General features: G+C 38.1%; 1 protein-coding gene across 3 annotated transcripts in view; it reads right to left on the bottom strand.

Annotated features, from left to right (window-relative positions):
• Window positions 1–302: 302 nt before the first annotated feature.
• The window catches only part of JPH1 (junctophilin 1), a 92,432-nt gene continuing 69,099 nt past the window's right edge, over window positions 303–23,635 (bottom strand). The window contains exons 4-6 of one of the 3 annotated variants that reach the window (XM_076329533.1): window positions 11,158–11,819; window positions 2,857–2,952; window positions 303–2,691 (exon numbers count right to left, since the gene is read on the bottom strand). In XM_076329533.1, the coding sequence (XP_076185648.1) occupies window positions 2,872–2,952; window positions 11,158–11,819 (743 nt within the window). In that variant the 3' untranslated portion in view covers window positions 303–2,691; window positions 2,857–2,871. The other 2 variants (XM_076329534.1, XM_076329535.1) reach the window with 2 other exon arrangements.

The following is a 23,635-nucleotide window of genomic DNA, read 5'->3' as shown; positions in this document are numbered from 1 at the left end:
TTAAAACAAGATTGATCAAACCATCCCTGTAGTGGGAGTATAATTTAAGATACTAAATTTATAAAGATACAAAAATCCTGCATCAGCAGATAAAAGAAGACACATAAGGAAACTTGCGTCTTTTTAAATTTTGAATTGTTTCCCAGAATAATTTTTTTAAAAACAGTAACTCGCAATGATTTCAAAGGGGCCAGGACTTCACCCATTTTCCTGCTTCGCTCTTCATTTACTGAATTTGTTAGGAAAACTGTTTCCAGAGAGTGAACAAAGTAATTCATAAACAGGAAAAACTAGTCTGAAACTCTATTAATAACCAACTTATTTTTATTAGAGCAAATACAGTTGTGAAAACTGTATGTTGTACATTTTGGGTCAAGAATTATAAATAGAGAAACTCATAGATAAAGAGTTTGTTCTTTGACAGCAAGAAACTTTAAATAGACAAAATGACATTATTAAGTACATTGGCAGGCTTCATTGTGCTGTCCAAAATGTAGTGTACAGTATAACAACCAATTATAAATAGCCTTTCATGTAAAATACAGCTGTGCACATTTTAGAAAAATACCAACAATTTGTTTGAGCTTTGTTTTAAAAAAGCTTATAAATCATACATATTTATAAATGGTACTAACATGCTTACTTAAATTTATAAACATTTTCATAAGCTTTGTTACCCATTATTTCCAGAGCATAAAGTATTTTAAATAAACATTTAATAGGAATTAAATACGTCAGTTACAAAATTACCTCTCCATGTAAGGAGACGGGGGTGATTTCACTGTTGGATGGAACATTTCGTCCATTATGTCAAGGCTTACACAGTAACTTCTAAAATTTCGTTCTTATTTAAAAATTACTTTCCTAAATTTAAAACACAATTTAAACTTTTTTAAAAAATAAATATACAAGTTTTATTTTCATTTGCTCTCTTTCTGCTTTCTTCTTTATCCACACTGGTCAAAACACAGGATTCTCAACATACTTCTGTAAAAAACACCATGGTGTTACTGCCCTGCTCGGAGCTGCTTTGCTGCACAATATTCAGTCCACACCTACGTTACTTCAATATGCTGCATCAAAAGATAGCTAAGGTACTTTGTAAGAATGTCGCCCATTAAACCATGCAAACACTTAGAAAGTTTACAAACAGGTTCAAAAACTATATTGCATGAAAGATTTTCTAATAGAGATAAAATAAACCATAATACAAGCCCTTTGCTTTTTGTAGCTTTAAATGAAAATATTTACTTGCCAAATGATCACACCACATATTTTCAGTCAATAAGCATGCTTTTGATTAATATAGGGTACAATAATTACAGTATAATGGCACATAAAAAGAAACATGATCACATCATTTGAACAAAGGGCTGTGAAACTACTTAAGACAAACTTTCCAAATGAAAAATTTTGAGGCGTTTTTAATGCTGAGGTAAAATTATAAATGGACTTTAAAGACACTGAAGGCATCAAATCGATAAACAATCACTTAACATTTCTAAACGCTCTACCTGAATGTATTCAACACAAATCTAGTATTTTAAAATTATGATAATTTATTATGAGCATTAGCTAGCTTAACTGTCATTGGCATCAATGTGCACTCAGACCAGACTTTATTTTAACCGCTGGCAAAATACCTCAGTGTTGAAACATAATAATTCAAATCAATTACCACAGCACCAGAATTAAAAAAAAAAAAAAAAAGAAGAAAAAAAAAGTCAACATGCAAACCCTGTATCTCATCTTTCTTGGCTTATTCCGATATTCCACCTCCTGTTTAGAAGGTGCTGATATCAACTTAAGATTCTTATTCTTTTATTATGAAAAGTTTCGCTTGCTATTGGCATAAGCATTTGAGCACTTTTAGGAAGATATCAACACCTTAAAATTTTGCAGTCATGGTGTATTACTTACTAAACCTTAAAGCAAAACAGCTCTTCAGGTTTAGGAAAATGAATTGAAGAATTTTGTCTCCGGATTAGAAAAAGATATTTCATTTTCTGCTTCTGCTGCTAGGCAGAACTGGTAGCTTTCTCCGGGTTGGATTAGACACTATGTTACGGCTATACATCAAATTTCATAAACAACGAATGAACAGAATCATGCATAGGCAAATGAAATTCGATCTCCCAGAACACTGCAGGAGATGTTAAAAGCAGCAGGTAATGGAATAAGACTGGTGACTGATGCTGCTAACTATTTCTTCTAATGAGATAGGAGTGAACGCTGGAATCACTTCCACAGCAACAGAATCCTCTGACCACATTCCTCTGGCAGTCGTTTTCCCATCTCCCCACTAAAAACATCAGACGGTAAAATAGTAAGGCAGCTGTTAGCTTCCATCAACAAAAAGTGCAGCTCCGTACTTTTCCAGTTTAGTCACACTCTGCTGGAACAGATGGAGAAGCCAACGCACTTCACTGGCGGGGCTGCTTCAGCAGATTATTTTGTTTGTTTTCCAACATGGCTGCTTGCTTCAGCTTTCAGAAGACCCCAAAGCCACGAGCCATCAGCAGAGAAACTGATCTGGGCCCCTGGCTGAATTTTCCAAGTTTCATCTCTCTTGCGTCCCATCCTAATTCCAAGCCTCCTTCCCTGTGTCTGAGTATGACAGGTGCCATTTAAAAGGCTGATGACACAACTGCAGAGAACTGTGGGCTAACACCACTAGTTGTCATGACTTCACTGAAGGGTCAAAACAGTTACATTATTAAATAACTATGTTGAATCACATTCAGGCATAGCTAAAATTAAAGTAGGGAACATAAAAAGTGTGCAAAGAAATTAAATCTTTATCATTTGAGGTGGGGTGGATATGGTGATTTTATATGAAAACAAGACCTTTCTTACCTTTCCTAATTCCAATCAAGTTAGAAAATGGACAAAAAGAATGGCTAAACCAATATTCAACAGCATTACCAGGGCGATCATGACTGAGTTAGGGCCCTGAAAATAAAATAAAGATATCAGAATTAATGCAACCTTCCACACAGTGCACAGCAATGAACATGACCTGACTTTATCCTTTCTACCTGTTTTGACCTTGCTCTGAAAGACTACCTAAATATTAAAGATACAGACTCTGCTCCTGAAACATAGCCATAGCCATACAAAATCACCTGTCATATTCAGGTGAGCTAAATATGATGTGTGAAAACGAGCTGGATAAATACAGGTGAGAGTATATTATTACACTGTTCTTTATTACACTGAGATTAAACCATCTGACAAATATGACTGCATAAACAAATGAAAACAAACCCATCAACACAAAACTATTATCAGCTTAAAATAAAGCAAAACAAAGAACTTGAACTACTTTAGGAAAGCCGGAGTGCTGCTCTTCATCCTTACAGTAGGTTCCTTCTCTAATTCCAACCCGTTTCAAAACAGTCATGACAATGTGATTTATGAAAAGAATACCCTTTTTTTGATAACCAAAGGGGAAAAAAAAAAGTTACTTAGCATTGCACTAACATACCTAGCAATGTTTCCATTACAGATTAAAAAACAATTTTACACCTGCAAAATTAAACTTGTTTTGATTTACTCTGACACTTATCTTACAGACCTATGTACTGAAGAAATGAAAAGTCAAAATACTCCTTCCCTTCCCAGCTACAAGTAAACTTGGTTAGAAAACTTAATCAAAAGTCTTTCTGTGAAGCCAGAGAACAAAGTTTTTAACTCTGTTCAGCAATTTTGGATAATTTTTTTTAAACATGGATGCTTTCTAATGAGCAACTTGAAATAATGTCCTGAACAGATGGAAATTCTCAATTCTTCTGTTCTCTTAACATACTTGGTTTACTACAAGATATTTTCACAAAGATTTGTATACGCTTATATTTTAAGGTTGCACATTTACTGTAAGTAGAAACAGAAAAACTCTTCACTCAGACAATACTTTCCTAAATCACAAAAAAGCCACCCAAAAAAATCTCTGCAGAAAACTATCTTCTGAGCTACATAAGGATCACTGGCTTGCATAAGAAGGTATATATTTCATTAGAAATGACATAATTTTTTTCACTTTCCACATGAGGCATGCCTTGCAGAAGTTCATTATGCTTCATGACAATGCTAACATTAGCTATATAATTTCTGGAATGTTAAGGTGTAAGAATTTGCTATTATTAATTTGCTGCAGCAGTGTAACTGGGAAGCTATTGAATAGTACTTGTGTCGTTATTATATCACATGCTCTCATCCTGAAACAGTCTCATTAAACGCTTTCTACCAGAACACGCCTTTAGACAGTAGTTAAGATGGCAGGCCAGATGTGGACTGCTAAGTTCTTGAATGAGTCACAGAATATGTTATGTCAAGTACTCCTTAAATCTCTGGGGAGTCTAAACCCAATCAGCACCTCTATCCATAAAGGCCATAAAGCTCCCTTTGCACCTATTCAGAGGTATCTGTTCACATGCTGAAGGACTAGGTGCTCAAGTTCAAACAATGACTGAGACTATCGGGATGCTAGTTTAATGTTGCCATAGGGGTAATGGTATTGGCAGCAACATTTGCATTTTGCTTAATGGCAGGAGGTATAAAATATTCACTAGGAAATTGAAGACTAGGTTTAAGGTCACCTTAGTCAAAGAGATTTTGCATAACAAGTTCCCACTTACCAGTGGTATGTTTTAACCGGCGGGTCACAGAACAGAAGTGGAACCATGTTCCTTCCTTCTTACCGGAAGTGAGCCACTATGTGCCAAAGAATACGAGACACTTGGTGACAGAGAACAGCCATAAAAGGAAAGGATGACTCCAGATATGGTTACGTTTCTGACCACAGCACTGTAAGCAGCCTTGCTGTAGTAGTGTGTAACTCAAGGTTAATTTCTTCTTTCTCCTTCTGGCACGGTCACAATTGTGCTAGCTTGGGTACTTCTATGCTTTTCTACTGTGAAGGAAATCCAAGCTCCCGTCAGGATTCCCACCAAATGCATCTGGCAACTGTGAGATTTATGCATGAAAGCCATATTGGAAGACGTTGAGCAATAAAACACGTTTTACTTGAAACAACAGCTACTTTGAGAATCTCTCACTTTTGCCGTTTTGGAATGTCAGTGTCAATGCCCTTAGAGTGAACTTTCCATTTAATGACTTCTTCTTTTGCAAAAAAAATTCCAGAATCTCATGACAAACAAGAATAGTAGATACATGCTAATGTTACGTCTCTCTCTATAGGAAGTGTGATTACACTATTAATTTCCACTAAGATTTGGATTCAGCATCTTTCTCTCTGGTGCTGAGACACTGCAACAGGTTGCCCAGAGAAGTTGTGGATGCCCCATCATTGGAAGTGTTCAAGGTCAGGTTGGACGGGGCTTTGAGCAACCTGTTCTAGTGAAAGATGTGGCAGGGGGGATGGAGTAGATGATCTTTAAATGTCCCTTCCAACCCAAACCATTCTATGATTCTAATAGGGACTCCCTGTGTGATCAAAATCAGGTCAATAGCTCCTTTATAGTTTGGGATCCCACCTAAAGATTTTACAGTTAAACTGCACCAGGAATTGCAAGGAACTGTGAAGGAGATCATTGCCTAATACCATTAAAATTCACCGGGATTTGGCCGTCTAATGCTTTGCATATTTGAAAATAACATCCATAGAAATCAAGTTGATTTACTACTACTGACGAAAAATTTGGACCTATGGGAACTTCACAGGAGCCAGGAATTCATTCATTACCTGAAAGATATCCTGAAACAGCATCCTGATAACTGCAAGACAGCTTTTGGCTGAATGGCAAGTTGGGACTGCAGCTCAAACAGCAAGTCGGTATCATTAGGGCACAGTCTTACAGAATTAAGCTTGGTGGAGGGGGAGGGGACTTCTCTATTGATGCATCTGTCAGTCAGGTTAGGTATAACAATCTCACCACCATAACATTAGATAAATTAGGCTGAAAAACCTAGGGGCTATGGTCTGAATCAAGAAATCTCATCTACAAAGACAGAACAAAGTGACACCTTAAGAACTGGGCTGCCTCTTTTATATGAAGATCAAAGAAAAATGTGTTATCTGTTTATGATAATGAGTCTAAGCTTTATCCTAAGAAGTACATCTCATCTCCTTTGGCCTGCTATGTGCATTTTGTTTCCTCTTCTGATAACGAGAACTTTTAGCCCAAAGCAGAATTTCCTGATATACTAAAAAAAGATCAAACAGTATTTGTGGAGCACATGGTTATTATGCAATAAACTACTACCTGTTTTGTAGACACCTATGAAATGAGCATTTAATGCTTTAAGACAAATACCATAAATAAGACTTTAGTGTCCTGCGAGGGCTTAAAATAGCAAAAGCCAAAATTAGTCTGAACAGTCCAAGAGTGACTAGAACAGGTGCAATATAGAAGCTGTAGTAGAAAAACTCCAGTCCTGCTTAAAAACTGCCCTTTCAGCTTCTAGTAAGTCAGACACTTAGGTAGTTAAAAATATAACCATACGATTAGCTTTCATTTGGGGAGGGAAGAAAGTTATTTTCCTAAAATGTAGTGCCAGGAAGTATTAAGACTAGTCTTGTAATCCCATTGCGTTAGGAATGTCCATTACATTTAGCATAAAGTTCTTGCTCAGAGGTTTTTTTTGAGATCAGGCAAATACTGATCTATTTTTCTAACATCATGGTAGTTATATCCCTTACTAACTGGATGTTACGTGAACAAAGAGACGAGAGTAGAAGCACACTGAGTAACATTCAGCAAAACATAATGATTTTAGATACAGGTAAAAACCAGGCTAAACATTCTGTGTGCCTTAAAAATCTTTACCTACAAAACGAAAAAATGACAATGTAGTAGAACACTTGTGCCTGGGCTTGTACCTGACCTAGGGCAACACATGGACACATTATCAGGCAAATAAAATGTGTATTCATGAACGTACACTACGATGGTATTTTTTGCAATTCAATCCTACTTCCAACCCAAATCCAAGACAATCTCAAATTAGCTCATATTCAAGGTGGGATAGCAGCATGCACGCTGATACTGGGGCTAGAGGCTGCTAACGAGCAATTAGAAACAACAGTTAGTACTGGTTTGTGGTCAAGTGTCTCTGCGTACACTTCACACTGTGGTAAATATAAGGTAATTTGAAGGTGCCTAATTCTCAGTGAAAAAAGGGTGATTTACCTCTCATTTGTTAGGGTAAACGTCTGCAAACAGAGAGCTATTTTGGAGCAGCTGATGAATGGTGACTTTGTCATTGTGCTTTATGCATGTTTTCACCTTGATAAAACTATGACTCTTTCTTATGAGCTCTGAAATGATTTTAAACTTTGATTTTTGAACATTAGAAAATAAGCACATAGAGAAACACATTTATTTTGTGGCATAAGAAGTACATGCTGATATAATGCCACAAATGGGGGTATCTAGAGAATCAATACTGTTCCTATAACTAACTTATTGTGCAGATGATATTCAATGACATTCTTAAGGATGTAACAGGTTCACAGAAAATATGAAACGTGAATTTGATTACTAAAACAGCTGCTGCACACTCTTCTGTAAATAAAGTTGTTTAAAGTTCTTAATCCAAATTGAAGTCTATGTTTCATTCAGATGTGAGAAATGGCTTTGATTTAGATACATGGAAGGAAGAACTGAAAGTCTTACATTCTGTATCTATGTTCTTAATGCATTATCACTGGAAACTTGGAAAAAGCAGAGCACAGTTTTATACAGCGCTTTCGGATCATCTCATGAAAGTGCTCAATAAATGTTACAGATTCATTTCTGCATTCCAAAACCATGTTTCTCTTTTCGTGAGAGTGAGAATTCTTTTCTCTTTATATTCCCTAACAAATATATTTTTAAACTTTTATGAAGGATCTAAGGCAGATTTACTTTCAAACCACAACAAAATCATTTGTCAGGATGACTATAAAGCAATTACTATTACTGACTATAACAAAATAATTCCGCAATGCAGCCCTAGAATTCTGAAGTCTCTCAACATTCAGAAGTGTTTGGGATAAAGAGAAGTACACTAATCTGGCTTCTCCTCAGTAACTGTGCACTCTTAGGTTAGCCACTGCGTAACTCCAGCACACTATCGAGCGCAGTCCAGGAGCACTGCAGAACAGGCTACTGTTCTTCTGAAGTTGAAAGGTGATACTAAAAATTAAAAAGAAAAGTCTCCAGGCAATGTTAACAGCCATTCTGTACTAATTCTCTCCCTCAGTCTGCTAGGCCAGTAGGCTACTACTCCTTTCTGCTTTAATTGTTTTAGGATTTTTACTCATTTCAGCATTGTAAAGAAATAAGTATGTAGGAAATTTATTCTATAAGGACAAATTTATAGATACATATGGAAGACATCTTGGAAAAAAACCAGATACATCTGGTGTATGTATACATCTACATATATCTTAAAATGCCGTTATATTAAAAGTGAGTTCCTAAACTCTACCTTCCTTCCTTATTGAAGCGCTGGTAATAAGAATAATGCAATTAGGGGGCTCCAAATGAAGCAGATGGACTGTTCCCAGATGACCTGTAATATCAGTAAACAAACAGCAGCTAATGTACAATATCTCATCACTTTTCCACCTTTCCTGATTACAGGCTATAGGTTCATGGTCCTTATCCTGATTATTCTAGAAGGTCAATAAACTGCTGTTTAGGTGCCCTACTTGGTTTCTTAAGGTGAAGACTCCCCCAGCTCCAAACCATTACATGGTTTGGATGGAATGTAGGAAAAATAAGGACTATTTCTAGACACTTATTTTCACCAGAGCTGAACAAAAAATTCCAATTCAGGCTAAAATTCTGTGCATGCTCACTCAACATTTACAAGCCTGACAGCTTTGTGTTACCCTACATAGGAGTCATATCTGTGACATTTGAAAGGTTAGAGGGCTGATATCAGCTGTAATACAGATTTGCAGATTACAAAACCACTGTGAACATCTGCTTTGATCCGCATAAAACAGAATATAAGCTTCCTGCTGAACTAGAGGAAATCTTGGCAAAATGCTCATTATTGAACTATTCAGTGATGGCTCCAAAAACTCGGCATCTGAAAACTGATGTTACGTTTAATTAATATCATTAAAAGCAACTTAAAACAAACTTTTATCTAAATCTGTCCAGCTGTTGGACCTTCTTACACATTTGCCTGTTAGCTTGGGAAACTATTTTATAAAGTGTACTTACAGAAAGTGATTTAATGTGTCAGATTTTTTTGCCTTGAATCTTTCATTCTAAGATATGTTCTAATCATTCTTGCAGCTCTTCGTGGGACTTTCCCTTAAGGTTTTTTTTCATTTTAAATCCCTGATTTATGGACACTGTATTTATTCCAGAAGTGGTTGCACCAGTGCCAAAACCAGATAAAACAGACTCCCATGTACTCACTTGCTTAATCTTTCCTGTTGATAAATCTAAGGATTATATTAACATCTCTGAACAACAGCAGCAGACTGGGAGCTCATGCTCAGTTGCCTCTCTTGCTCCTGATCCACCAACCTTTTCCAGTTCCGATCCTGCATGGCCAGGCTCTACTAACTGTCTTTCAATATACAATCTTACATTTTGCTGTCCTGCACATGGATAATTATACGTGCATCTTTCTTAGCAGGTGATTTGGATCAGCTTGTATTTGTGATCCGTTGTCTTCATTATTTATCAGTTTCCTGGTCTCTGTGTCTTCTGTAAACTTCATGGGTAATACTTTTATGTCCTCTTCCATGTCATTAATAAGAATGTTAATAAAATACAGCAGCAGAATTAATCCAAGAATGACCTCACCAGAATAATACTAAAGTACTGATGTTTTGCTAATTACTTTTTGAGAACCATCAGTCAGTTTTTAAAAAAATATTTTAATGTGACATTTGGCTTTTGCATTATTCTGGCTTCCTTGTCAGAATAAATAACTGTGTAAAAGCCAATCAAGTGACCTTCTTGATTGAGGGTATGATTCCTCTGTCACACCTGAAGATGTCAACCTTGTTTGACAAGATCTTTTACAATGCATGTTAGTTGGAAATTCTTACACCTCTTTATTTTTGAATTCTTTATTAATGAAGTCTGGTGTCAATTATTCAACTGTTTTGCCTGAGCTCTGTGCTAGGCTATCTGGATCTCATTAAATGGGTCGTTCTGTTTATCCCATCAACAATGACACCATTTTTTTTCTACTGGAGTACCAAAAATGATTCAAAGAAACAATGCTTATAAAAAAGAAACATTATGACAATTATCTAGACCTCTTCATTGGCTAAAGATTAACTTTAGGATCTACAACTAACATTTTCCCGAGTTTCTCTTGGCCCAGAAATAATTTTATCGTCATCAGAGAGTCTGAATTCGATAACCTGGCTTTTTCTTCTAACATGGAATAGCAATGCTATTAGTCATCTCTCCTTTTCTGCATAACTATTGATAGTTCTATTATTTCTAAATAATAATGAGATTCAGATTCACACTGATCTGAATGTATAGTTTTAAAACTCCTTCTTCATTTCCTGATGAAAAAGAAAGTAAAATTTTTCATGTCACTGTAAAATGCAAGCATTGTTAGAAGTATGCATTTTAAAACAGTTCATATTTTGATGCAAATTGCCTGTTTTTAGAGCCTATAGTCAACACAGAGAAGAAAATGAAAATGGGAGATTGTCTGGACTGGGTCAGACCACAGGCCAGCATCCTGTCTCCAACAGTAGTCAACAGTAGACCTTTGGGGAAGAGCATGAGTGTAACTCCCAGTACTGCCCAATTATCCACTGAAGTACAACGAACATTGTTTGGGGGGGGGGGGGGGGAGGCTAATATATATATAGGTATATCTGCAAATATGTACCTACATGCACACACAACACACATATATACACATACACACACTAATACACACACTAACACACTTTTGTGTTTATGAATGCAATAGGAATCCATGTTTCAAAAGTCTGTCAGTATCTGGCTATCACCTATCCCTTCCCAGTTTTCAAAAAGAATAATATAAAGGACTGGAATATTTGTTCCTCACTCCAGTCTGGTGTAGTGGGTTCTAGCTAGCAGACTGAATCCAGATGAAGATTTGACAGAAGTGAGCTTTGCCTGTCTTTAGGTTGCAAAGCTCAGCACTAGGAGGCAAAAGGGCAGTGAAAGTGAAAAGGTTTCTTGCAGTACTCACCGAGCTGTTTTCTACTTCTTTTTCCACTGCTGAATGTGACTCGTTATTAGCTGGGTTCTTTGGTGCAGCAAATTCTGGTTTCTTAATTTTTGTGTCAGGTTTGTTTTCTTTGGCATCTGGCTTACCCCCAGATCTAGCAGGACTTGGCTTCTGTGAGGGTGGTATCTGTGCAAGTGTTGACGGTGGTGGGTTGACATACTCATCTTCTTCCCTGAGCTCCTGTGGAAGCACTGTTGGATTGATTTTTACATAATAGCCATGGTAGTGACCATGCAGCTCCCCATTCTCTGCGCTGATGGGATTGTGATGGGCTGAAAACTTTGGCTGGTGTTTCACAGCTACTTCCTCCTTCATCGGTGCTTTTGAATATAAAGGCTTGTTAATTGTGGGTGTTATATTCTCCGTGGCTAAAAGCTTTTTTTCTTGACTGAGTCTTGCCCCAGAAGTGGAGCTTTGCCTTTTCAGTTGTTTTGAAGGAGAAGGCTCAGAAGAAAGAGGAGGACTATGCCTTGGACTTGCTTCTGGGGTTCGAGGGGGTGTAGTACCTTTTCGATAAAAGTGAGGTGACTCTTTTGGGGTAGGTGGTTTTTCCTGAACTTTTTCCTCAGGTTTTTCTTTCACCTCCATTCCTTCTTGAAATTTTTGTTTGATATAATCAGGGCCTGAAAAATAGTGTAATAGAAATATTATGATTAAAACAAAAATAAGACTTCACAGTAAAACTATTGCATTGGGACGTCAGACTGGACAGCCTTGCTAAAATGCTGGCGGGTGTTACCAAAAATTCACTGACATCCATAGTGATTTACTCTAAATCGCTCAGTAGTTGAAGTTACTGTACTTTTTGGTAATTGTTGGGACTACTTACTAATTTGGTTCAGTCACTTTATGTCTTCAGCTTTGCAAAGGGTCATAGGACATAAATTGTCTCTGAGTGAAGTCTGAGGGACTGAAGACCGACTTACCTTACTTATCCATCATTCTTTCTTTTTCTGAGAGGCATGTTTTGAGGTATGTTTTGCTTAATTACCCTAGTCTATTTAACTTCTGCCCTCATGATCATAGTATCTGTTTGACATGGAAGTAATTAACCATCAGAATGAAATGTCTCTTCTGCCCTTATAACCTACAGGAAATAGGGCTTGAATCACTTTTTTTTCCCCTTTGTGTGCATGTTAGCTTGTCTCATATACATATATATGTGCCTTGAACTCTCTCACACCGGCTTTGTCTTCCTAATCTGATCACTTACCATATGAAGATCCAGGTTAACCACTCTAGTGGGTAACACAATTCTACTTAGAAGCTAGGAAGACAAATTCTCTCACATTCACTAGGGAAATACTTACAGAGCAGCCAGTATGAAGAATATCCTCCCCCCCAAATCCTAGCTAAACACCCATGAGCACATTCACCACTAGGACTCACTTATCAAGGTGCTTTTCTGTGCAGCTGTTTACATAAAGACAAGCTGGCTGAGATGCTTTGCTCCAGGATTTGGTTGTCTGATTTAACAGTTCAATGCTAAGACTTGAGCAAACACTCTGTTGAAGAAACAAAATTGTTATAAATCTGTCTGTATTGTGGGCAGCATTTTCTGTTTTTCTTCCTAGAGGCCACATCCCAGATTCCAGGGTCAGGTGAAGTCAGAAGCTGGGGAGCTCTGTGAACAAAGAACTGCAACCATCTTTCTGTATGTTCAATAACAGCTTCTGCCAAATACATTGCAACTGTTTCTCCACTTCTATCTTTGCTAGCACCACTGCTTTCCTTTGATTTTTTTTACCTTCTGTAAGTGAGGCTTATCTGTGTTTTATGTCATAGAGAAATTCTGTGCCCAGAGAAGAATGTCTGCACACATTTTTCTGCTTTTGAGTTTAAAGGCGGCTCTAACTGTGTTAGGCAGATACAGTGTTTTTACAGATGCCAGAAGCATATGCATCACTACACAGTGCTAAGATGAGAGGAAAGGAAGAGCAGCATGAAGATTTCGGACGTTACTGAGTCATCTGGTAAGTAAGTATTGCTGAGAAAAAGAATGACTTGGCATGCAATGTCTTTTGAGCAGGAAAATCACAACGTTTTTGGCATCTCTGAAAACCAGGGGTGGAAATAGGGAGGTGTTGAGAAAGAAGGCTGGACGTAGACAAGCCAGGATTTGTTCTCAAACGACATTTAAGGAGGAAGCTCTGAGGAGTTAAGCCTGCGCAGAGGGAGAGGACTAGAGGCTTGGTTCTTCTGGTTTTTAATAATCTTCCTGGTAAAAGGGAAAGGCAGCACAACACAAATTAAAAGTTGCCATATATAAAGTTACAGTTACGATCACCATTCACCGAATTCTCCATCATGTAGGGGATTTCCTTCCATCTTTGCTGAGATGCATAAGGTAATGCTGAGGGTTTTAACATGAATAAACTTTGGTTTCCTTCTCTTTTCACATGGGATATAATTAGGGGTGTAAAGAGAAAAGGATAGCTAAAAGAGCTCTGCCTAACCTTTAAGCCCAAGCCGTGGAGCTGTCAAATTGCAATGATTGTTTATTATGGACACATCCACATTCACATTAGCTTGCTCCTTATGACTGCTGCGGTGAAAGCATCCCAATTGGAATACCATCTCTTCAGCTTTACAATGCTGCTCAAATGGCACCTGATCTGTTCCTCACCTACCTAGAAAATTCACAGCCTGTGACATATAGCCCAATATATGTAAAGATACGACTTTTACTAATATCTGACGGCACTTGACAGACTGAAGGCACTTTCATAAGGAACACATCTGGGCCTCAGGAATGTCACCCCTCTCCACTGTTTCCTACGATCAACTAAAAGCCTCCCAAGGCTGGCCAGAGGGACTCTATCTCCTCCTGAGACCTCCAAACTGTGTTGGAATTTCTGAAACAAGAAGGGAGCCAGGTCTCGGCTGCCCATGTCTCCACGAGAGAGCGGTAGAGTGAAAAACAAAAAACTTAAACCAAAACAAAAGTATCATCTTTAACTGGAGCTTCCCAAAGAAGTTAAGTGTCAACAGGCTAACAATGCCATATTTTACTGGGTATTTGGCAATATTTGATGCTAAGTGACACTGAGCCCCACCAGAGAAAGCTGTAGCCATCTGCATCCAAGTAACGTCTGAGGGTGTCTGACCAGACATTCAGCAATTGCCTTAACATAACACAGCAGCCCTCCCTCCCACCCCCCAGTACATCACATATGGCTATTAGAGATACATCCCTTGCTTCCAGTCTTGCCAGGCAGGTCTTTCCAACACTCAAATTCTTGGCTCTATGCTGAAGTTAGCTTTGGAGATTGTCCAAGGACTTTTTTTACGTCTGTTCACTGTATTCACTACAATCAGATTATGCACCTGTCTGAACCACCGACTCCAAGCAGCAAGAACACTGTTCCCACTCCCTTCTGAGGACTAAGAATACTCGTCAGGACTTACCTTGTCCCCTTCGTTAAAGGCATTATCTAACACTACAGACATGGGCAACAGAGTCCTTTTTCTTCAGCATAACAGCACTCTACAGCATGAGTTTAAAGGAACCAGGGCCAAGGGAATTTGGAAAGGGAGTCACTAACATCTGATCCTACAAGATTTCTCAGCTGCCTGATCTTAATGAGGAGGAGAATAGGATTTGAGGGTGGGAAGAAGGTAAGGTAGGATTATCTGTCTAGGAAATAAACACGGAGTTCTGTTCTTCAGTTTGCAGTTCAAGCAACCAGTAGATATGTTCCTAGACATGATATGTCTGAGTGCCTAAGGAGAACCTGGTCTGGAAAGCAGAACCAAGAAATGTTTTCTAACCAAGTAAAGATAAGCTTTCTTTGTGGATGAACCTGTGTATTTTATTATGATGACATGCTGGCCCTGCTACCGTTAGTTCAAAATTGATGCACCTTTGATGGCTGAAGGTCAGCCATGGGGCGGTTTTGGCTCACACAGCTGTTGTGATGCCAGCAGCTGGATGGCACCATTAAAGTGTGAGTTAGCCAGTATTTGGGGGGAATAGCCTCTGAAAACCAAAGGACTGTGTGGATGTGTGCGATGTATGCATGTAGAGTCTCATACTGTCTGCTGGTCTGCTTGAACAGCATTTCATTGATGGCTGTGGGGTGAGGGAAGCTTTGGTTTGGTTGCACACTCATAGTTGTTCTAAATCTAGAATTTCTTGTGGAGTTCTTGTGTAACATGTCCTTCCTCCTGGAAGGGCTCCAGTAAGTGATGTGACAGCACGGCCAGCCCTGTAAATGAGAACAGAAGGGTGCCCTGGTTCTGCCACAGCATTTTCAGAGAGGTGACAGCCGCATGCTTTCCTCCATGGCCTAGTGAGGTATACATATCGGCAGCACGAGGCTGTTTTTCAGAATTGTGGCTCAAGCAGTGTCTGAAAATGTCATCTTGCAGGACACTGTAAACGCAGCCAGTGTTTCTGAAGAAGGCTAAGAAGAGACCTTGTGCCTTATCAGCTGAGGATGAAATCTGAAGCTTGAGAGGGACTGCAGAATGCACCTAGGATAGTGAGGAAAAAGGTGCAGATATATCTTTATATTTACGAGCTTCAGGTCATACTCCTGCCTATTCAATCCAGCCAGTTTCACGTATTTTGGTCTCTTTGCGAAAGAGAAAAGATGATGACACAGGAAAAGGGTGGGACTGAATGAGGATGAGCTCAGGAAGTGCCAAAGGATTCCTTACAGCAGGGATAGTGATCCTTCAAGGAGCAATTCTGAATTCCATAGTCAATACGCATAACCGAGTAACCTGCCATAAATCTCATTTCCATAATTTAATGAGCTTTTGCCTCATTTTAGTATAATGATTTCTATATTCTCAAAATTATTAAGTTAATACTTCTTTTAACTGGCAAAAAGGACTTCTGTAGTGACACATAAACCAAATAAAAAATTCTTATGTTTTGTGGCAGGACTGCAGGACAATGCATTTTCAAGTAATACAAGAACACTGCTGTACTTTTCTAATATTATAAAGTAACAGAGTAGTTAGTAATTTACAGAATTAAAATATACTAGAATATTGAATTAAAAATAGTACTATGCAAACTAAAATATACTATATTCTAGTACATTTTAATTCTGTATAGTACTATTTTCTTTAAGAATTAATCCACTGCATCCTACTCTTTTGCAACTTTCCATGTACTCCTGTACGACTTTGGACACATTGTAACATCTTTCTTGCTCCACATGTAAAAAGAAAGTATGCAGTGGACACTCAGGTTTAAAAGCTTTTCCCTGAACCAAAATTGTTTAAGACAGGGAATTCTATTGATATCAACAAACAATTTCCACAGTAAACATTTTCACAGTGCCAGATGCATTCCTTCTTAGAGGGAATGTTGTGAGAAACTCCACTAGGACTCCACTAGGAACTCCACTCTCTGGGAGCAGCAAGAAAGTTTTGGGAGAGTAGGTTTCTCTGAGCTAAGCTTGAGACACTATGCAATACAGATGAGAGCCTCTCACCATACTGTGACAGAAGATGCCTATTCCTGCAGCCCTGGACTCATACGTGACTGAAGTAGGTTCCTGTAAGTCCCTATAGGTAAGCACGGGCTGTAGGACTCTAGCAGCCTTGTCACCTGTGTGTCTCCGGTCCCCATGGTGGATCAGTACTCCCAGTTGTAAACTGGTTGGCTGCTGCACAAGAAGTGAGGCTCCTCTTTCCCCTTACGCCCCTCCAATTTGTGAAGGCCCAGCCACAACCTTTAAATCAGTTAAAAGTGATTTGGATGGAAGGTGCTGTAATCATATACCCTGTGCAAAAATGCTAATTTGGGAATTACCTGGCATTACCAATGAGACTGTGCTTAATTAGGTCATCATAACTTGCAAAACTATATTTAAAACCTAGAGGTTGACGTGTTCTTTACTGTAGAGACCGATTTTGTTCTTCAGACATGTCCTCTCTATATGTTTTTCAGAGGAAAATGAAAAACATGGCAAAATCCCCTTCTTAATATATGGAAATAGCATTTAGGCTCTTACTCTGTGCAATTTTACAGTAAAAAAGAAAAAAAACAAAACCCAACAGCTTCTCCTTATGAACCCCCCCCCAACTTTATCATAATTTTATAAACATCTTATAATTTCTTCATGATACTTCTTCCACTCTTTTGTCCCCACAGCCTTACCATTCTTACAATTCAGGAAAAACAAGCATTTCATATTACAATTTTATTAGTCTTTTGAAAGCAAAAAAAGATTGCAATGCCACTAATGCAGGCTCTAGAATATAATATTTACAGAATATAATATTTAAAGTACTGTTGATCCTGAAACAATGTGATTCAAATTCAAAGTATATTAGAAGTAATTATTAGGTAAGCATGCGCTTATTTCTGCTTTTTAAACTTGAGTACACATTATGTGATGTAACCTAACTATCTTTAGTGCTACATAAAGAGTTATCAAATATATAGTGCTGTATAAAGAGCAACCCAGGTAACAAATGACATTATAATTTTGTGATTACAAAAAAATTTATGTTGCACCTATAGATAAATTCCACCCATGAAGTAGATACTTCACTCCCTAATTTTGTTTACTCATATGCATTGTTAGCGGAAAGACTCTCAATCTTCACTGCAAGGTTTACCGATTGTCTGTGGGGTAATGGTGACACGATCAAAGCTATATGCTCAATCAGGACATTGCAGTCTATATGCAAACCTTCCAAGATTAGAGGCACCTTTTTACCAAACTACTGAACACTTCTATAAAAGAGAGAGAATTCCTGCTCTGAGAAGTTCACAATCTAAGTACAATACAAAAGATAGCAAAAAGGTTATACCAATAGCCCATTTTACAGATGGGGGAGCTAAAACAAAGGGAAATCATGACCCAAACCGCATGCTTCATCTGAATAATCTCTCTGAATTCAGTGGTCAGTTGTCAGTAAAGCACTGTCATGCTCAAAGCTTTGCTAAATCTTTGGTAAAGTGATAGCCTAAAGTTGCACAGGAAGCCTTTGTCAAATCTAGGAATGGAGTGCAAGTCTTCTGAGTAATCAAAAGCCAACACAGCACCTCAGCTGTAAGTTTGTCACATATCTTCATAAATGTCATCTTCCTGGAGAAGCTGAGAACTGTCTACTGAATCAGAATTCAAAGATCGGGAGAAGGAAATAGTAAATGATGAGTAAGTTTATTACCGCACGTTATATCCTAGTACAAATCCAGGGCACAATATTGTTGAAGCAAAAGCTGAAGTCTTTTGTGTTTAAATGCACTGTACTAAAAAAGGAAAAGATGTAGTTTGGTGTTGGTACTACACATTTCTATATAATGTTCAAGAAATAAGCCGGTGAAAACCATCTGGTTTGTTATCTTCTGATGTGATCAATGGTTCTCTAAAGTATCACTGTTGGCAACAATATCTATGCTCTCATAATAAGATTTATTTGCTATTCTGATGACATTAATAAAACATGGAAAGCCTGGTGACCCATTAATATCAATTAATACGGGATCTTTTTTCCTGCAAGCATCCAAAATGCTCTTATGTTAGGATTTTTCAGGATAGGACATCTATTTTATAATAATTTCTCAGCATTCAGGATGGTAACTGTAGGTGAAGGAAATAAAGATCGTTTATCAGTCTGCTAAAAGAAGTGATTCGATGAGTCATTACGAAACTGCAAATAACTATATTCAGTAAATTTTAGAAAGACAGGTTTTTTCACTATTGCTTCATTGTGGAGATGTGTAGGGGGGGAAGAACTATAACTAATGTCATTAGTACTTCCTCTGTTTTATTCTTATTTTTTCTGAAGGTTATACTGATAATAGGGAAAAAAAAAGCTTTTAACTGCTAGGCTGCTGGCTTGAATTCAGCCCAAATGAATGGAGAGCTGTGCAATGTTATGTGTAAAATATGTTGATGAACTCAGCGGAGCAGAGATATGGTTATGGTTTTAGTAATGTTTGGCAGCCCTGTCTGCCATCTTGGCAGACTGAACTGGGACTGAATGGGGCTGGAAATTAAGGGGTGAGGATTATAGCCATAGAGAAATTGGTGGATATAATGCAAGGTGCTTAAAGAGGCATAGGGCTCTGAAAGATCATTTCTGCCTGACTTAGATATGGTAGTTTAAGAAGTTATCACGCCAGATGTCTGCAATACCCTTCTGATGGATATAGTGCCCCAGCAATAGGACATGGAACGGTGCAGCTACTTCATGGTTGGGTCAATGTGCAGCAAGGTATGTAAGATTTCTGGCCCCCCGACAGTAAGTGGGAACCTGACTTGATTGCCAAGTTGGAGGTGGGATTTCCCTAGAAAGAAATGCCCTACTTCTAGTGATGCATATATTTAATAATTCCTTAATTCAAAATGACATATGTAGGCCCTGTTGCCCTGTTTCGGCTGCATCTAAAGTTGGTTATGCCAGCTGGAATAATGGCTCTCCTTAACTGTACTTGAGAATGCTTTACAGAAAAAAAACCCCACACATTTGCTAAAGTTTAAAAATAAAGCATGTTACAAAAGAGAAGAATTGAAATGGAAGGGATTCTTGACACTATCTGGTGAGATTTAAAAGAAACCCAAGTCTGGATGCCTGCTTTAAGTTTTAGCCTCTGATGGCAACTGCATTTTGGTGGGGCATGATCAACATTCTAAACACTAGTGAACAGCTTCCCTAGCAAGGGGCAAATCAAAAGTCTTGCCTGGATCAACTTTTAAATTCCATTTGTCTGCCTTACAATACTTTTTTTTTTTTCTGGACTTACTACCACTAGCATGGAAGTACCAAGGCTGCCTAGGAAAGCAAACTACAAGGTAAACAAGAGGGAGAAGACCATGTTTTGCATAATCCAAAAATACTCTAAAATATAATGTTTACCCTTTGGGATGCTTTGTAATCTTTCTTAATTCACTCTTATTCCCAACTCCTCATTTCCTCCTCATCCCCCCTTGAAAATACCTTTCCTTCACTTAAATTTTCTCCAGCTTAGACTTCTAGGGCTTCTCAATCTGCTGTTAGCATTGCTGCTTCCTTAAGCACTACTCCTGGTAGCCTTTCTTCTCCTACTGCACTGGAGGCAACACTGAAACTAGCATGTGCCAACAGTTACTCACTCACTAGATCCATGAATGTCATGGAGAATGATGCCTACATGTATTTATTTTATGGAACTGTTGTGATTTGATCTGGCAGCCTGCTGAACTTCAAACCACGTACTACCGACATGACCTAAAAATGTAAGACAGAGAGAGCACATAATGTGATATTATTGCCACAACCTGACAAAGCCACATCATCATTCAGCGATGTAAAAGTTAGAATACACAAATCTTCCACCTAGGACTAACTTTAAAAGGTAGCATCACTGAATACAAGCAGGTTTTAATGCAGCCTTAAATGCAACCTTCCCTCTTGCTAAGTAAAGATAAGCACCTACAATAGGTAATCGCTGGTAGAAATTGCTTATTGTCTCGTGCAGAAGAACTCCAAACATACAAATTCTTGTGTATCAAGTTTGCCCTCTCAACTACTTTCTTTATCTCTGCTCAGGAAGCAGTTTTGCGCAGTATCATAAACAACTTCCAAGTAGTTTTGCTAGAATATTTATCTACCATCTTTAAAATATCTGCCAGTACTTTATTTTCCTGGTTTTGACATCAATGAAAATGACGGGGCCTTCTAAAAACACACATCAAACACTTCCTGTAATGGACTAGACAAAGATCAAGAGTGCTGAGTTACTTATTTACTAGCCACACATACAGGGACATGCATACACTTTGGCCAAACCCAAGGCTAGTTCTTCACGCCTCTGTGTTTACTCTGCTCTGATGTTTACACAGCACAAGAGAGCTATCGGTGCGGCCTGTGAATTGACTACTTTACTGCTAGCCTCTCTGCATTTCACACAGGTATTTGTTGAAAAGTATATGGCATTATGTTATCTCACAGCGCTGCAAGAAACTTCTTGAAAATATTGAAACATCTACTCAAGCACACGAACAGGAGATGCTAGCAACAGCAATGACAACAAAAAAGGAAATGGACTTCCACCAAATGATCCAAATCATATGCAACATCACAAACTTGTGAGTCTAGCAGTAGGATGAGAAAACAGGGATGTTAGTGCAATTCCTATCTGTACGAAAACCAGACTGCCTCTTCTCTCCTTTCCAATCAATTCCTCCAAATCTGAAATTGAGTCGTCCTACCATTAACATACCTGAAGATAATACATAAACTGTATTTTTGTACTTTTCATTTTTTGTATTCTCCAACAAATAATTTAAAATCTTTAAGGATGAAAGAATCCCTAAAGTAAGATTTTCTTCCTCAAAAGGTTTCTAAATGCATCATTATAGAGTAGACATACACACCCTGAAAGATCTGAAGGCAGGAAAGAATAGACTAATGAATCTCAAAAACTGCCTGCAGTCAGCACTAAGCAGAATCTATTTATTCTGACTGTAAATCCAATCTCTGCTCCACTTCTGTGACTGCTTTAGTAGGTGACTGAAGTAGCCGTGACATTTGTGAAACAGGGTACAAAATTCGTAATTGTATCTGCATAGTAGATTACAGGGTGTAGGCCCTTATTCTTTTGGATTCATTACCATCAGAAAAATGTAGCAGATTTACCCTACATGATAGATGGCCCTATGAGTGCCATGCAGCCATCAGCTTATGGACACAGAAATTGCTCATGACCAGCAATCTTAATTACGGCTTGCTTTACTTACTCTAACTCTCTGTTGATGAATACTGACAGAACTTCAAAAAATATCTGCAAGATTATATAGTGTTGCATATGGCTCCTGTATACAGGACAGGCTTCATTTTTTCCAGGCTAGATAAGATACACGCATTGTATTTAATGTGAATGCTCCCAGCTAAATAACACATGTACTATAATCTACTTGAATGCTTCTAAGCCTGCAGGCTGCTTAATATAAGATAACTGAGAAGGTAAGCTTTTAGCTTTTGCACAGAAAATCTAAAGCCTAATTTACTTCAGCCAAGCTGCACTGGGGCATGAGGGAGACTGAAGCCTAGCGTCAGTGGACGTTCTACTGCTATTATTAAGAACAGTACATGAACCTCTGATCATGGGAACATTTTTCTGAAAACTAGAAAAAAATCCACTGGAAAATTTAGCAAATGATAACTGCAGCAGTAATGTTCTTTAAGCTCCTTTATATCTATCGTAAAGGATGGCCAGAAGTGAAAGGCTATAATTCTGTTCTCATCACAACTGCATATTCTCTGAAAAGATGAATTGTATATATATAAAGAGACTGTTAACGTGGCATAATAGCTGCCTTTACCCAGTAGAATCCATACTTCTTTACATTTCTCCCAGCACGTCCGCATCTTTCTGATATGATGATGTCCAAAGTTAGACACAATATTTCAGATTCAGCGTCACTGGGATTATGCAGAGAAGGGACCATTACCCTTCTTCTCCATGACATGCTGCTTCTGTATATACAGTCTGGCAGAGTATTAGCTGCTTCTCCTGCCGTATCACATTTCAAGTGCGTGGCTATCACCCTGCTCCATGGGAGTTTGGCAACTGACCTCACCAAGAGCAGGTTCACATCTCATCTCCAACTGGCGAAGTCTGTCAGCTCTTAAGGACTTCTCGTAGCACTTCTGAGGAGCAAGTCTCTGTCTTCAGTTTAACTACTGGGTCTGATAATTCTGCGAACTAGCTTGCATTTGGTGAGTGATCACTGCTGTAAATGGTAGCACTTACTTTCAGCTATATGTGGAATGTTATTGAGAACTTTGTTTTTCTCTGTTCCGGCTTGTGTTTGCAACATACCACTTTACTATTACCTGCTGATTTAAATAAAATGCTGTTCACCATATTATACAAATATGCAACACATCACCCATGATATTTGGCTAGTCATTAGTGAAGACTCAGATGAGATGACTACCAAATTCCTTTTCATTTTAGTAGGCTTCTGTCTCCCTGCCATTTTTCACTTCCTTTTTTTTTTTTTCCTCATCAACAACCTCTAGTATTCCTATTGGAATCAGACAGGAAAACTATCTAAACACATTTGATTCTCCTTTTGAAAACATTATAGATTAGTAAGTGTTATGTCTTGTCTTTTAGCTAAACAGGAAAATACACTCTATTTGATGAAGTTCAGGATCAAAACTGAAACTAGTTTGGCAGTCATGCTTTACATTAAAAACAGAATACTTATGGCTTTTAATAGTTATTGTTCATTGTTCTCTTAGTATATTCTCTCCTCTTGCATAGCACTCATGGGTTTGCCTTTCTATTCCACATCAAAACTTTTAACATAAGCATCCCAGTTCCCAGTGAGAGACTGGTAATAGACCGTCAAAGTTGTATCGGATACATTGCCTCTTGGGCCACATAACAAGTATGGAGGAAGCAGCAGTTTTTTCTTCCTTGCATTTGACTGTCTTTGCAGAATTTGATATCATAGACTGAGAACAATTTTAAACA

Source organism: Aptenodytes patagonicus, chromosome 2 (assembly GCF_965638725.1).
Source record: "Aptenodytes patagonicus chromosome 2, bAptPat1.pri.cur, whole genome shotgun sequence".
NCBI classification, from domain to species: Eukaryota; Metazoa; Chordata; class Aves; order Sphenisciformes; family Spheniscidae; genus Aptenodytes; species Aptenodytes patagonicus.
This window is presented reverse-complemented; position numbering and strand designations above follow the sequence as displayed.